General features: G+C 45.5%; 1 protein-coding gene across 2 annotated transcripts in view; it reads right to left on the reverse strand.

Moving 5' to 3' along the window:
* LOC146854820 (adenosine deaminase 2-like) overlaps positions 1-17435 on the reverse strand; it is a 511041-nt gene that overhangs the window by 473211 nt on the left and 20395 nt on the right. For both annotated transcript variants that reach the window (XM_085650538.1, XM_085650539.1), the window contains exon 2: positions 7067-7391. In XM_085650538.1, coding sequence (XP_085506664.1) covers positions 7067-7373 — 307 coding nt within the window. In that variant the 5' untranslated portion in view covers positions 7374-7391. The remainder of the gene's footprint in view (positions 1-7066; positions 7392-17435) is intronic.

Consider the following 17435-nt stretch of genomic DNA (forward strand, 5'->3'; position numbering starts at 1 on the left):
ACATCAACCTGCCAGCCACAAACCCAGTCTGATCCATATGAATTATCTTCTGAGCTATCGGAGGGATATGATTAGCACAAACTTTCATCCAAATTTTATAATCAACATTCAATAAGGTAATCGGCCTTTATGAATTTACATCTATTGGGTTCTTCCCCTTCTTGACAAACCTTACAATTGTTGATTCCTTAAAAATTGGGTGCCTGTACTCCAATTGGCTGACACTGGATCAAGAACTGAGGTTGCCGTCTATCTGGTATTGATTGCAATGGGACGATTGGGACACAACCATTCAATGTACTGATTTATAGGCACAACTAGGGGAGGTGGGTGGGGAATGTGGGTTGGGATTCCCAAGTTATCACAGATGCTAAATATATAAGTGAGAATATGTACGATGTTCGTTGTTGTGGCAGTGATGGAAAATCAATAAAGTCTGTTTTAAAAAAGAAATTAAATAAGAAATATCGCAGATGTCTGGATCCTGACCCATGGATAGAATGAGAGATAGCTCAGCTATGTGAAGCCCGAACATATAATTTATGTCTACCCAGAGTCATACCTTTTCTGCCTAAAGCAAATGCCTCGATGGTCAGTTTCAGATTGCATTATAAGACTGATGTAGAATATGCTTTAAGGTAGGGTGTGCATGTTTTTACTCCAGCACGAGGAAGTACAGCAGCACTTCCCTGGTGTAGGCACTGCATCAGTGTGTCTTACTTATTTAAACTTGTGTAGTTTGGCATCAAAATGTTAGCCCCACACCCGCGAAGTTCCAGCCCAGCTGCCGCCCTGAACATTGGATGGGAGAGGCTGGTACCAGGTGGGGCGGGAGTCATCCAGGCTCTGCTCTTCCCCAGGGGTGGTATTTAAGGAGGGCTCGGGCCGGGAACCCCTGACCAATACTCATTTCTAGGTCCTTGCCATTTTGGTTTGGAAGGGAAATGAAGTTTAGGGAATTATATACTATGGGAATGACATGGAGCCAAGATTAAAACCCAGGCCGGACCAGAGTGACTAGCTTAGCTGTTGGTCCATGTATTCTCCAGATTAGAAGTTTGCAGCCAGGCATGACGGTGAGGTTACACAACACCATGTTTCTCTTCACAGGCACAGCAGCAAAGACATTGGCAGCACAGTGCACGTTGGGCAGGCGACGTGGATTCATCTGTATGTGCATTCCGAAACGCCTCCTAGGATTGGTGCACCCACCCAGGAGGCAGAGCTAATCATCTGACTACAAACATTCTTTGTCCTTAAGAAACCATGCTACATGCTGAACTCAGCAGATATGTGTGACTAATTAGGGACCCTGGGGTGATGAAGGACCTTTATCCAAACTATCTAGTCTAACCCGTGATGCATGGCACTTGGCAGGACTGCTGGCATGGAGCTTCAGAGTGTTTTACATTAATACATCACAAAGACCTTGGGCTTAACGATGGGACTGCTTAGTGGAATTGAACATTTGCTTAAGAGATCTGAGTATAATTTGCAGGTTGTAAGTTTGTGCTGGCAGGGCAAACACAGCTTTTCACCCTTCCAAAGTGAATACAATGAAAACCATGGGTTGATTAATAGTCACACTACTTATGTGTAGTGGTAGCGACTGCAAAACTGTGCATATATGTCCTGCGTAGAAAACAGTATTGTTGAATGTGAATGAATGAATGGAACATTTTGAGTGCACTGCAGCACAAACTGCATCTAGGCACCAGGATCTGCCACAGCGTGTCATCCTCTTGAATGGCCTTTATGCGTAGTCAGTTTTTGCAGGTGATCTGGGCCTCTGCCCTGGTATGCCTCATGGATGATGAGAGAAACTGGCTTCTGTTTTTGAACTTACTTGCAAGTAAAACTGGAGTCATGATGATGGGTGCCCAGACCACTCTGAGCGTAAACAATATGAGGAGGCTCAGACCAAGTTTGCAGGTTAGGATCTTAGGAGTCATGAAGGACTCTGATCTCTCCGAGACCTCAAGTAGCTCATATTGCCAGTGCTGGACTTTTCATTTGAAGATTCTAAGAAAGAATATTCCCAGCCCGCCATGGACGCCATAGTTCAGTCCAAAGCAGAGTTCTGAAAGAGTGCATCAGTAGTCTTACCGAAACATATACAACATACACTGCAGTGACTGAAAAATGCAACAGCAACAAGAGATGTGACCATGTTGTTCTAACACAAGGAGCCCTTCATTGGCTTCCAGCTGCTGAAGGAATAACACCTAAATCCCTTTGCATGATCCGCAGAGCGCTGCTCAATGAGGACACACTTTTCCTACATCGTATATTTTCAGAGTGGAATCCATGAATTTACCTTCAGTCCTCTACAAAATTCAAAGTTTTCCCTACAAACACCGCAAAGAACAGGTAAGTGGAACATCTCTTTCTCTGTGTGCCACCAAGGTCTGGAACTCTCCCATTAACATTTAAATAAATCTAAATTAATTTTAAGATTAGGAAAGCCCCGAAAACATCCCTATTCCTGGCTTAATTGATCCTTTTATGGGATGCATCTGTCTGGCATTTCGCCTAGGACCCTGACTCACTCTTTCCAAGCAAATGGAGAACTTCAACCTGACCATAGATGACGGATCTTCTTTGGAGAATTAAGTCTCTGAGATCTCCTTCTGCATTTATCACCTCAATTCTCTCTGTAGGATCCTTTCTACCCTGAAGTCCCCATCCCCATGATCCCATCATTAAAGAGGGAGATCTACTGGTGCCTGTCACCACATATCACTGTAGAGTTGGTAGGGCTTTCTCCATTGCAGCTGATGAAAGATGGAATTCATGCGTGGTTAATGTGAGATTCGAGAAGCCTTGCGGCTCTTCCGCAAGATTGTCAATTCGTAGCTATTGATCTTTAGGGAGTGTAGCCATTGGCTCATGTTCTCCCCTCAGGAGCACAGGGAACCTAGGGGGTCAGTGTGCTGTGCAAATGGCATAGACATACAACTCTACCTGCAATATGGATTGGCGATCAGTGTCATTTTTGTTCAGTGCCAGGAAACCGCTACTTGGTGACAGGTGGTGATTTCGTAAACTTTAACATAAAATAACAACTTAACATAGAAATGTTCTTCACAACTCAACTTTACCGATCCTGTAAAATGATTTGGCACCAAGAATAATTCTTGGCACTAATAGAACTCCCATTGATTAGTCTGTTTATTTCCAACCCAACTGCCAAAGCAGGTTCTTCCTGAACCAGAACACAAGCAACCCAGGACCGGCTCTGCCTTAGTTATGAGCTCATTAGCCGGGTACAGCTAGGCTCCAGTGACTCAGTGAGCACGGGACCCACGCATGGGCATACCCATGCAACTTAAGGCAGTACATAAACACACAAAAAGTGATGGGAGGCTGCTTGCAATAATTCTAAACACTGGCAATTGCTCAGATAGTACTCCAACCCATCCTTCTTTTGCTCACCGTGCCACCTCAGTTTGGACCCAACCATATGCAAATCAGTCTTGACCCTGCTCTTCACAGGAGCAGTTCACCTCGAACTGCCAAGCCAGCTCCTCCCTGAACTTAAACAGAAGTGACCCATGCCAGGTTTCGCCACACTTATGGGCTCATCAGCCGGGTGCAGCTTGGTTCCAGTGACACAGTGAGTAGGGGACCCATGTCTGGGCATACCATGCCACCTAGGGCGGTGCATGAAACACACAAAGGTGATGGAAGGCTGCCTGCAATAAGTCTAACCACTAGCAATAGCTTGGGGTAGCACTCCAACCCATTGTTTGTGCTCACCATGCCACCTCAGTTTGCACCCAGCCATTTGCAAATCAGTCTTGACCCTGCTCCTCATGGGAACAGTCCAGCCCAAACTGCCAGGGCAGGTCCTCCTGGTCAAGACTTTCTTTACATATGGCGTAGTCCAAACTGAGGTGGCATGGTAAGCAAAAAACAATGGATTGGGATGAGCGATTGCCAGTGGGTGAGATTAATTCAAGCATTCCATCCATCACATTGTTGTTGGAACATGATAGAAAGTCATTGTGTGAGAGCTCGGTGTTTGTCGCAGTGGTGAGTAAGCTTTGCATGGGGCTGGTCAGGATGGAAAGTCACTTTGAGAGCTCTTTGCTATCGTAGTCCTGGGATAGCTGTGTATGGGGCTGGTCAGGATCAAAAGGCACTGTGCGAGAGCACGCTTCGGTATCTCTGTACTGGTCTAGCTTTACATGATGCTGGGCAGGATGGAAAGTCACTGTGAGAGCTTGCTTTCTTGTCTCAGAACTGAGAAAGATTTGCATGGGGCTGAACACGATAGGCATTAAGTGAGAGCTTGGTGGGTGTCTCAGTACTTGAAAAGCTTTGCATGGGGCTGGTCAGGATAGAAAGCCATTGTGTGTGAGCTCGCTACCGTGACTCAGTACTGGGATAGCTTTGTATCGGACTGTTCAGGATATAAAGCCACTGTGAGAACTCAGTGGGTGTCTCTGTTCTTGAATAGTTTGAATGGGGTTGAGCAGGATAGGAAGTATTGTGTGTGAATTTACATTGGTACCTCAGTACTGTGATAGATTTGCATGGGGCTAATCAGGATAGTCTTTGTGTGAGTGCTCAGTGAATGTCTCATTACTGGGAAAGCTTTGCATTTGGGTGGTCAGGCTAGAAAGTCATTGTGTGAGAGCTCATTGGGTTTATCAGTAGTGGGATAGCTGTGCATGTGGCTGGTTAGGATAGAAAATCATTGTGTGAGTGCTCAGTGAATGTCTCAGTACTGGGCAAGCTTTGCATGTGGGTGGTCAGGATAGAAAGTCACTGTGAGAGCTCTCTTTCGTGTCTCAGTACGGATATAGCTTTGTATTAGGATGGTCAGGACAGGAAGTGATTGTGAGAACTCGCGGGTATCTCAGTACTTGGATAGTGTTACATGGGGCCAGTCATGACAGAATCACTTTGAGAGGTTGCTCGGTTTTTCAGTACTGGGACAGCTTTGCATGTGGCTGGTCAGAACAGAAACTGATTGTGTGAGAGCTCGTTAGGGGTCTCAGTTCTGGGATAGTAGCTTTGCATATGGCTGGTTAGGTTAGAAAGTCACTGTGAGAGCTAGCGTCATTGTCTTCGTACTGCGATAGCTTTGCATAGTGCTGGTCAGGATAGATAGTCACTCTGAGAGCTTGCGTCAGTGTCTCAGTACTGGGATAGCTTTGCATAGTGCTGGCCAGGATAGAAAGTCACTGTGAGAGCTAGTGTCAGTGTCTCAGTACTGGGATAGCTTTGCATAGCGCTGGCCAGGATGGAAAGTCACTGTCAGACCTAGCGTCTGTGTCTCAGTACTGGGATAGCTTTGCATAGTGCTTGCCAGGATAGAAAGTCACGACCTAGCGTCTGTGTCTCAGTACTGGGATAGCTTTGCATAGTGCTGGCCAGGATAGAAAGTCACTGTGAGAGCTAGCGTCAGTGTCTCAGTACTGGGATAGCTTTGCATGGTGCTGGCCAGGATAGATAGTCACTGTGAGAACTAGCATCAGTGTCTCAGTACTGGGATAGCTTTGCATAGTGCTGGCCAGGATAGAAAGTCACTGTGAGACCTTGCGTCTGTGTCTCAGTACTGGGATATCTTTCAGTGGAGCTTGTCAGGTTAAAGCTCATTAGTAGGTGTCTCAGTAATGGGATTGCATTGCTTATGGCAGGTCGGGATAGAACATCATTGCAAGGCCTTGGTGGGCATTACAGCATTAGGACAAATTGGCATGGACAGGTTAGGATAGGAGCATACTGTGAGAGCTCGGTGGGCGCCTCAATGTTGGGATTGTTTTAAATGGGGCAGATAAGGATCGAAGTTCATTCTGAGAGCTTGGTGGGTGTCTCAACACTGAGATTGATGTACATGGGGCAGGTCAGGAGGGAAATGCATTGGGAGAGCTTGGATGGCATCTCAATACTGGGATTGCTTGAACGGGGATGGTCAGTACAGAAGTGCATTCAATCAATCAGGGTTTTTTTAAGCGCGCTACTCACCAGTGAGGGTCTCAAGGCACTGAGGGGCGGGGAGGGGTGTGCAGCTCCGGATCAGTCGAAGAGCCAGGTCTTGAGGCTTTTTTCCTGAAGGTGTGCTGAGTGGGGGAGCGTCAGGTGTTTATTGCTCTGGGTCTGCGTATGCGTATGCGTGGGGTCTCTGCTAGGGCAAGGTCGGTGGAGGGGATGTTCCTTTTGGGTACGTGGAAGGAGACTCTTTCGTTGAGGTATTTGGGTCCGATGTTGTGTAGGGACTTGTAGGCGTGTGTGGGTACCTTGAAGGTTAGTCTCTTCTTGATGGGGAGCCAGTAGAGGTCTTGTAGGTGCTGGGTCATGTGCTCGTGTCATGGGGTTCCGAGGACGAGTCTGGCTGCGGTGTTCTGATTGGTTTGGAACTTGTGTAGCAGGGTTTTGTTGATTCCGGCATAGAGGGCATTTCCGTAGGCATTGTGAGAGCCAGTTGGGCATCTTCATGCAGGAATTACTTACCTGGACCAGTTTAGGATGGAAATGTATTGTGAGAGCTTAATGGGTGTCTAAGTCCTGGAATTGCTTTTCGTGGGGTAAGTTAGGATGGAAATGCATTAGGAGGGCTTGATGGGACTATGAAAGCTCCCAATTTTTTTAAAAAAATGTTGTGCTTGCTGTATCGTTACACGTCACATGGCTGAAAAAATGTGAACATTCAGTGCACTGTTTACAGAGCGGCATCTTGACCATTCCTTTTAACATGAGTATTTTCTGTGTATTTTCTGTGTTTAAATCAATGCACAGGCTCTCTTTTGCTTTCATAAATCCACATATAAAACCCTTCCATGCATGAAGATGCTCCTTTGGATTCTTAGGCAAAGAACTTTCAACCAAATTCACTATCGAATTTAGAACTAATCACCAATAGTTCACCTTCAGAAACATGCCTAGTGTGAGTGTTAGACCTCTCCGTGGACCCTTGTGCTGATCTAGTTTCATCAGGTTCAATTTAAACTGTTTTTCTGAGCACCAAGAGGCCATCGTCAATGAGGGAGATCATTGCACCCTACAAGAAAGCAAATAAAATGCAAACATTTTGAAACCTCTGTAGACCCATGGTTACCTTTCGGCATTTTCTTCAGGTGGCTAAAGACGGTACTCTGATCGATGATACCCTTCGCTCTAAAGAAGTGGATGCTGGGAGGGAAGGTCCCCATCCTGGTAGTTTCTATCACCTCTTCCTGCTTAAGCTTCATGAGCATCTGGTTGGCGCGGTCCTCATCTGCGTCCAGCAGGATGTTGCCACCCGTGAGCATGGTGAGCTCCTTTTCCATCAAGGAGTCACGGTCGAGGGGCAACGGTACAAGGTGATCTACATAGGTCAAGCACAGGAGAAGCCACGCTGAAGGCCAGGTGTGGAGGACTCCCATGATTACCTGTTCACTGAGCTGAGGAGGACAAGAATACACAAGTCAATGCACATTTTAATGTCCTTAGGAGTGCATTTTTAATTAAAAGAAAATTATGCTTAGTTTAAATGAATTTTAGTTAGCATAACCAGCCTTCAGTTGACATGACTAGGCCAAAATAAACCAGTGTTGATATTCATTGTACAGTGACGAAAAAGAACTATGGTTTTAAATTACATTAACGTGCTTCCTATGTGCATGTCCCTCTTCTGTGTTTTTTCATTTCAGAAAATAAACGAAACAGAATTCATTTCATTGCACAGTTTACGGTCCGAGCTGAAATGTATCATTTTGTGTTCCTCGAGAAAATAGCCATGTGTAGAATATTTCTGTATTTGTAACAAATTCAGGTTTATTTGTCCGAATCTGGTCTCTTAGAAATCATTCATCAGTTGTAGTGTCTATTCTTTTGATTGGTTGCACAAATGTCATGCGATTTCATTCATATCCTAGGTATGACTTAATATAGTTATGCAGAAAAGTGTATATTACTAAATGTTTCTTATTTGATGTGTCATCATTACTTGAGAAATCATGGGTTTATGTGTACGTAACTTTATTAGTCTAGTCCTATTATGTTGGATTTCAAACGGTCAAGTGTGTGGTTATCACTACCTAAAACCTTTCACATGTGCTCGTTTTGGGAGATGTGCCAGATATTTTGCTTACTTCCACGAAGGCAGACTCCATGTCAGTCTGTCTATACTTAGACATTTCTTGCTTTCCAATGTGTGCATATTCTGAGCTAGTTTTCTAATGATTTATACCTAGACTTTCCTTTTGAACTGAGCACACTTTATGCTAGTCTTTTTTGCCGAATTATTCATTGGTTCTGACTCTTTACTTACTTTGGGGTAGACCTTATGTTTAACCGTGGGTGGAGTATGCAGAGTGGTGCTCCGCGTAGTTCCACGGAGTTAAAAAAAAACAACTCAGTGGAACTCCGCTCCGCCCCAGGCCCACAAAACAATAAAAAAAACACTTACCTTCTCTTCTGCCCCTGTGGGCCGCCCTGCTCCTCACAGCATTGTCTCCTTCTTGCCGTCATCAGGGGGGCCCGCAGATGGCAGAAGAGAAGGTAAGTGTTTAAAAAAAATTGTTTTGAAGGGAGCTGACTCAGGCTGAGGGGCATACTCCGCTCAGCCATGGAGTCGGAGTTTTGCCACAACTTCGCGTTCCCAGTGGAGGTCGGAGTTGGTAAAACTCTGCAAACTCCACTGGTGGAGCTGAGTACTCCATCCCGGGCTTACTTATGTTGATCTTCTTGCAGTTCTATTATTTGATATATTATTAAAGCTGATTTGTATTTGAATAACTAACTATGGGACGCGTGGCTGCAGGGGATGAGCGGAGGCCCGAGACGCCAACCCCCGCATCTTTCTCTGGGGTGGGACTCGGTCCCCTAGAACGCATTGTCACAAGCTACCTGGGAGGAGGAGCTTCCTGGGAGGAGGAGCCTCCTGTGATGCTTTTTTTAGCGCCAGGAGATTCCCGCAGCATGGGACGTGCTGCTGCAGGGGACGAGCGTAGGCCCGAGAAACCAACCTCTGCAACTTTCTCTGAAGTGGGACTTGGTTCCCCAGAACGCATTGCTTCAAGCTGCCCGGGAGGAGGAGCCTCCTGTGATGCCTTTTCAGTGCCGGGAGGCCCGAGATGCCAACCGCCACAACTTTCTCAGGGGTGGGACCAGGGTCAAAACTCGGCCCGGGCACACCCAAAACAAGCATTGGCATAGCCAATAGGTCTCGCCTTTGGGACATTATAAGTATTTAATTATGCAGCACAATATCCTTGGTGCAACATGAACTGTTGCATGGCTAAACACTTCTAATGTCCCAAAGGTGAGACCTATTGGCTATGCCAATGCTTGTTTTATTTTGAAGCCCATTTATCATATGTTTAACATGACATTTTTGCTCGATGTATCTGCCTCATATGCTGAGGGCTCGGCTCGTGTTATGGTTGGTGGAGGCAAGCTAGATCCATGCCTCGGCTCTGCCTGTTAATTCACTGTCTCGTCCAACTATAACGTGCACAATTATGCAAATGGTGGCATCTGTATACGAATGAAGAGAGGTTTCTATAGCGGTTTTATATAGCGCAAACTCGACTAGAAGGTATCGAAGCGTTTTACATGAGAATCAGTTACGTTACACAAGGACACATTCATTTTTTGGTAGGCACGGGGACATTAAGTGATTTGCCCCGAATCGCAGGATGTTCAGCCGACATCGAGGCTCGAAAGTGGTTCCCAAGTTCCAAGGTTGGCAGCTCTGGCCGTTAGGCCACATCCTCTGTCAGACTGAGGGGTTCACTAGACTTCACTTCAATGCCTTCCAGGGGGTGGGGGTGTTTTCTATAGCAGGGCCCTACAGTCAAAGCAGTGATTTACACAGAACCAATTCCCAGAAGCCAACACTGAATGCGAAATGCGCAGCTTCTTTATTGCCCATCTTTTGATAAATGGTGGATTTATTTAAACCTCGGATTACTTATTGAAGAGGAGTTCAGGAGAGAAGGGCAGGGGAGGTCTTTTAAATGTTCACTCTGGAAGCAATAAACGTAAACATCGAGTTGAAACACTATCCTGAGAAATGGCATGTGCCCTTTTTATTCATTTTAAATGAGAGAGGGAGAGGTTTTTTTAATGTATAGTTTCATAGCAGCGGCGTCTTAAAGATAAGGGCGTGCAGTATGTAGAAGAGAAATGATATGCAGGACTAGGTTAAACCGGATTACTAAAACTATGATGTGTTGGGAGGGGGAGAGGGGGGCGTTACCTGGGCTCTTTGCAATACACCAAATTGCACAGCTGGTTCACACAATTTTTACTGTTTCAAGCACATCGAGATGAAGTGATCTGTCCAGAATCACATGATGTACCACGCGAAGCGGCAAAGCCACGACTGAACTGCAGATATCCAGGTTGCAAACTCTGGCTCAAGATACTAGTCCGCATCTCCCATTTAAAGCAACTCATACATTTAACAAACCTCGGGCGATCCGGTGACTGCGTAGAATTAACAAGTTATCTTCCAATACGAGACACCTCTGATGGCCAGGAATGTTTATGTTCTGCTGCAATATTTAGGTATATGCAAATGTTCATTGTAACTTGACAACCGGTGCATATTTCGGTGCAAATGGCAAAGACGTTTTGCTCCACTTTCTCCGTCGGTACTTTTTTGCGCAGTAGGGCTTACTATGTGTATTACGCCCATGTTGGCACACATGCACATGCGCCCGTGAAAGGAGTACAGTAGGAAATCCTCTGAATGTGTGTCAGGCCTTGAATAATGCCCCCCTGCCGAGGGCGACGGCAACGGCAGGCCTCGCGCAGAGATGCCATTTCTAAAGGAGTTTTGCACGTGCACGCTGGGATGACATCCGAGAGCCGCGAGCCCAGACTCTGCCCTGGGATTAAGCAATTACTGGGCATTAATGGCACTGGAAGCTGGGTCATCAAAGTACCAAAGGATGGAGAGCGCCTAGGGGGAGGCGGAAAGAGCGAGGAAGGGAGAGTGAGAAAGAAAAACAGGGATGAAGGACGAGTAGAAGAGGAGAAGGGAGTGTGAAAGTGCTAAAGACTATTGGAGAGGGATTGAAGGAAGAAAGGAAAGTGCACAGAGACGAAAGAATTGAGATGAAGAAAGGCGGGCTTTTGGAAAATTACTGGTAAATACAGAGAAGGGGTGCTTGGCGAAACAGGACATTATTCATTATAGCCTGTAATGAACGAATGCACACTGTTTTGTTTTAAAATCCAATAAACGAATTAACAAATATATAATGGGGAGGAAGACATGTAGCAAGTACATTGTAGAACAAGCAAATCGCTGAGCAGAAAGGAAGGAAATAGAGATACAGGGACTAATGAGGGTAAAGAGAATGTCTCCGTGAGCCTTGTGCTCGGCTGGCGCCTCGGGCTTGTTTACTACGGGAACACATGGGAATGCAAAGCCATTAATCAAGCAGGATGGCTCTGTCTCCCTTCACGCCCAGGGAGGAGGGAGATGCAAGCAAAGCATCAAAGGGCTGGGTGAGAAGGGAGGGGGGAATGCAAGGGTCCAAGCTGCGAAAGTGAAAGTAATCGAGCAGAGCATCAAAGGGCTGGGTGAGAAGGGAGGGGGGAATGGAATGAGCAGAGGAGCAGCTGTGCACGTGCATGTGATCTCGTGCACTCAAGGTTTAGGCCAGCCAAAAGACTGGGTAGCACTTTGAAAAACCCACATATAAAATGTCTCTTCGAGCCTTTGGCTCACGAGACCTAAAAAGTGGCCCACATTTGGTATTGCCTTTCCATAAAACACTGCTTCTGCGAAGTTTTATGAAAAGAAAGGGGGTGGGGGCAGTTTTATTAACTTTCCTTAGATGGGAAAAAATGCACAGATTAGTTCACACTGCTAAGCCACACATGATTGCACGTGAGACCACTTCTGCTGAGGCCCTCTGCCTCCGCGCAACCAGCATACATTAATGGGCTGGCCCAGCGAGAGAAAGGGAGTAATACCTCCCCCATCTAACTCTAGAAAGGCCACTCAGGCACCCACTGGGCTGCTGGCGGCATCCTAACAGTACAGACAGCCCCCGGGCGGCCCAAAAAAGCAGCCCACAGCTAGAACTCGGCTACTGTCCCTTCAGCCATTTCCCGAGTGCCCGCATTACCAACCCGACTCTTGGTGGGACTCGGTCCCCCTGAACGCATTGCCGCACAGCGGCGCCAGGGCTAGGTCCAGACCAAAGGAAGGCTCGTCTGCACCCATCCATGGTTGAACGAGGCGGGGCTGTGTCAGCCCTCTTGGCCCTACTATCTGGATGTTCCTGTACCCAGTTGAGAGCCAAGGCAGCTCATAGAGGTACTGGGGGGAATTAGATAGTATGTTTTTTAGTTGTGTGTAAGGTTTTTTTACATAGTGCTGCATTGGCTTGTACCCCGTCCCCTAATTCACACACTATAAAAATTGTAAAAGGAAAAGGCAGGCTTTGGCGCGGCAAGAGCAGCATCCTAGTGATATTGAAGCCATGGGTAGGCGTAAAAACATTTTAGCCCCAACTCTGGATGGGTTTTACAAAAAGCAGTGGGTGCAATCAGGAAAGAAACTGAACTGACGGAAAGAAGATCATCTTCCGTCCTTCCCCCTTGCTCTCTCTCCCAGACTTGACCAGGGAGCAGGAGGCTATTGACATTGAAATCTAGCCCCATCCACCGGCCACACTCTCTCTCAAATAGTGAATATTATTGACAATTGAAATGTATCTGTAATTGACAGTGTAAATAGTTCAAAAGTCCCTGTCTCAACCGAGGAGGAGTCTGTACGATCGTGAGCAATCGGGAGAAAAGAAAAAGGACAGAGGCGGCCACAAAATGCAAAAGGCAGTGCCCTGTGATGAAAAAGACCCGGCAAGATCTAACAAAGGATGGTATCATCAGGTCCAGGAGAGGAGAGGGGAGGAGGGTACTTCATAATCATGAAGATTCCTTTTTTATTCAGGTCAGCCGATTCATATTGGACGCTTTGAAGCCCATTTTAGCTCGCCTAGGCTGCATTGAAGAGCAACTCCGCCGTGTGGCAAATGACTTAAAGGAGAAATCTGACTGTAGTATGAGTTGTAAAACAAGGAAGGATGATACTGCTCATGCTGCCCACACTGCCTATACCAGCAAACAGGAAGCTGCCCATTCAATAAAGGGTAATGCCCCCACACCACCTTCAATCCCAAAACATCTGAGATCTGCCAAAAACGATTACCCGAGACAGGAGGGACATCGGGGAGCCAACGGCTATGAGGCAAGACCTTAGAGCAGGGTCACCGGGAAAGTATAGATCAGGCCCACAGCCTTGGCCATGACCAGCACTATGGCAGACAATCCGCTACTAATCAACATCATAAAAAACCTGCACCTCCCGAAGAAAGGGGGCGTAAGATCTGCTTAACCTACCCCCATATTGCACTCCATACACATTGATATTAACAGAAGTTCCACCATTGTAGATCGACCAACATGAGGATTGTCAAAGTCTTATTAATAAATCAGCTTACTGGCGTATTAGAAAAACAGGTTGCCAAGTGAAAATAGAGAATATCATTAAGACGCGTAGGGTCAGATGGTTAGGCCACACAGCGAAATCGGTGGAGGGAGATTCTGTAGTCTTAAACTTTAAAGATCCCAGGTGTGTGCACTTTTTGTGAACATGCCTGAGTTGTGTGACTGGGGAGCCATGCTCTATAAGGACGAGTCATCTAGGTTTCTTTTATCCTCTCCATACAGGCCCCAGCCTTTGCCAGCGGCAGGCCCACAATCAGACCAAACAGACAAATGTTCCCTCTGTAGAGCCCATTGATCAGATAAATCGCTTTGAAGTTGTTTCTGGTTTGACAGATATAGATTGACAGTTGGCCACAGCATGCATAGAAGGAGAGCAAGTTCAAGTAGGCGGCGCAGATCTAATAAGTAACGCTTCACTGGTAATGAACTTTTAGGGGGTGGCTGAAGAATTGGCATTAAATCAAATCAAGCTTTATTCGGTTGTTGAGAAAACATCCATAAAAGCACAGTATAATACAATTAAAAAGAATTATGACTAAGATAGTACAAAAGGTTTCACAAGGATAGCAAAAGGAGATTATTAAAAATAAACAACCGATTAAAAAGGTTTCCTCAATAAACCGTGCCTCCAATAGGGAAGCAATCTAAACTCCACATTTGCAAGTTACGACAAGGGGAGTATAGTTTACTATATAAAAAAGACATCTATTAAAAAAAGAGTGTCATGATTATTATACATCAACAATCTAAAGACCATTGTTCATATCAGGGAAGTTGGATTCCATTCTTACTCTAGATTCTGCCTGTGGTTAACAACCAATTTCAAGAAAATTGCGATCGATTTAGCATAAGGTTCAGCATCCAAACTGAGAAGAGCAAGAAATGCTGGACGGCACCTACGTAAACCCAAGACTTTCAAAATTGGAACGAGCCACTGTTTCCTCAAATCTTGGTAAAATTTACAAAACAGGGTTGTGTGGATCGTTGTTTGGGGGGAACTATCGTCGCAAGGACAAGGCTGGGGAAATTTTTCCCAAGTATTCGTCTTAGGGAAAATAACCAGGTAGTGAAAAATATTTAATCTAAGCCTGGTTAGCAAAAAAGTTTCATAGCCCGAAAGGTTAAAGGTTAAGTAGGGCTGAACCATCATCGATGTTTGAATTTGTAGTGAGTGCTGGACAGAGGGTTCGGAGACTTCACTAGTTAGTCGTAAAGATTCTAAGTGAGCCAGGCAAGCCTTTTTAAAACACTTCCTCTGTATTGTTGCAATTAAAGGAGGGGAAGAGTAGTATTGTGACATGCCGAGGTCACTAAACAATTTGCCTACATACGCTATCCAGGTGATCTGTCCAGCTTTGTCGAGAGATATACAGTCCTTGATAAATTCCCGGCAGAGTGTTGTTTCATTAGTTGATCATATGCGATGCCATAGGAGAAGCGGTTGGATCTTTATCAAATCTGTTATATAAGTCAAACCCGTTTCCGAGTGGCATGCGTAGGTCGAAGTCCCCTGCGGGACTGTAAGAAGGAATCCTAGAAAACTTCTCCACCCTTTGTAGTTGCTCCACCTTGGAAAAACCCCATACCCAGCCCCGTATATTGCACTAGAGACACATTTTGCTCTGTATATCTCGAGATGTTCAACGATTGGATGTCTACCTAACTTGATTGCGAAGTTGACCACAGCAGCTGTTGTCCTCTTAAAAATAAGTTGCCTAGATTCAATGGCAGACTTCCCGGAAGAATTGTGGTCAAAAACTACGCCCAAGTAGGGATAAGTGGATGTACACTCTAATTTCTGAGTTTCAATATACATAGGCTTCATGTTCTTCGCCCTAGACCCTACGGACATGACAAGCGTCTTTTTGATATTTATCTTTAGACCAAGGTTGGCCATAAAAGTATGGTACATTGCGAGGGCACGCTGCAACTCCATGGGGGTACGAGCTAAGATTACAGCGTCGTCCGTGTAGAGTAGAATCGGTATTGGGCGCTTGTTTATAGTAGGGAGGTCCTGGGACCCCGACACCATGGCTTTTTCCAAACCATTGGTATACAAGTTGAATAAAAAAGGTGCCAGGACACAACCCTGCCTTACCCCACATTCCACACTGAACGACTTTGTTAGCTCGCCCCCCACACCGAATCTAACTCTAGCCATGGCATCTGAGTATAATTCGCGCAAAAATAGTAGGAGGGAGCTCTCAATACCCATTTCTTCTAAAATGGCCCACAGCTTAGTGTGATTGACACAGTCAAACGCCGCTGAGAGGTCTACGTATGCCATGTAAAGTGACCCCCCCTTTGCGTTTACATATTTGCCAATTAATAACGATAGATTGAGGGCTTGCTCTATAGTGCCCAGACCCTCACGAAACCCAGCCTGTAGGTCAGACAGGACTTTATTGTCTGATGCCCACTGCCGAAGTCGATCTAAGACAACACGACCAGCCACTTTCCCCAACGAGTCCAGTAAGGTCGATAGCAGGATGGTGACTCTCGGTCCCCTTTTTTAAATATGGGGACAAGAATAGATTGGGACCAAGAGTCAATAAGGCCCACCTCACACAATGCCTGCAGGACCCTAGTTAAAATTGGCGACCAGAGTTCTATATTAGATTTAAAGAAATCAATTGGAACTCCGTCGGGGCCTGGCGCCTTACCGGTTTTACTGGCTTTCAAAGCCAGTTCCACCTCCTTGTGTGTTATGTGGAACTGGCATTATTTTATGTACTGCGGATAAATCTCTCAACACGGGGAAACTATTTCAAGGAAATATGACCACTCCTTTTAGAATCATGTCATGGACTATAGAGGGAGTCTGCACAAATCCAGGTAAGGATGATTGGTTAAGTTGCCTTGGAGGCTGTGATTTAATGCCTACAAGAAACTTGGTCCCAAAATGTTTTTTTTATAAATGACTCTCTTTTTTTGTGTCCCAGTGTTTCCATCTACATCAGGAAGGGCCAAGGGTGGTATCCTGGTGCTTATAGCGGTAAAATATCCATCTGTAAAAGTCAAATGCATCTGTTCCTCTCCCTGGTATCAATTGATATTGATCTCAGGGTTGGCCCAGGTCATCTGCTATTGATGAACCCATATTATAAAATTTTTGATAAGGGAAATTGTCAAGTTATAGAGGATCTGCAAGCTGAAGTTAGTAAAGTCTCATCAGAGTCAGCCCTTATGTATCCTATGGGTGGGAGATTTTAATGGTACTCTTTGTAAATACAGCACCCAACGCGTTTGTGGGATGGAAGACAACGATGGCCAGTCATTGGCTCATTTTAGCCACTTATGCTTGGGGCAAGCTTTAAATGACATTCTGGTTGTAAATGATTTAACCTTTCTAAATGATTGTGTCTATAATTCTATTAAGCAGTGTCCAATCTTTGTTACAGGTGGGCAGGAAAGCTCTATTGATTTTATGTTAATGACCAAGAACTGTACTGCCCTGGTTCAAATTGTTAGAGTGATCTTAACCAGCTCATAGCCACTCCTTTCATAAATACACAGATGGGGACCACTGAAGAACCTGTGATACTGTATAATCCCAATAAAGATATTAGATTTAAATTGGACCAGGTAGTGAAAAGAGGTGATAGTAGTCCCCATTTTTAAAAAGGGAGACAGGAATGACTCTGCGTGTTTCAGACCTATATCATTGATTGATGCAACAGTAAAGGTCCTGGGTAGGATCCTCCTTGCGTGTTAATAAGAGTGGGAGTCCAACAAAAGGGGTCCTGTCGAACACGCAATACGGCTTTAGAAAGGGGCATATACATGACTGAATGATGCCTCTACCTGTCCCTGATTGTCAGTAAGCACATGAAGTCCATGAAGAGTCTATACATCTGGCCTTCATGAACTCATCCAGTGCCTTCAACCCTGTCAATCAGGACAAATTGTGGGCTATGATGGAAGATATGGGTGTTGAAAAAGCATTAGTAGCCCACCTAAGTAGGCTTCACTCA

This window comes from Triturus cristatus, chromosome 4_1 (assembly GCF_964204655.1).
Source record: "Triturus cristatus chromosome 4_1, aTriCri1.1, whole genome shotgun sequence".
NCBI lineage: Eukaryota > Metazoa > Chordata > Amphibia > Caudata > Salamandridae > Triturus > Triturus cristatus.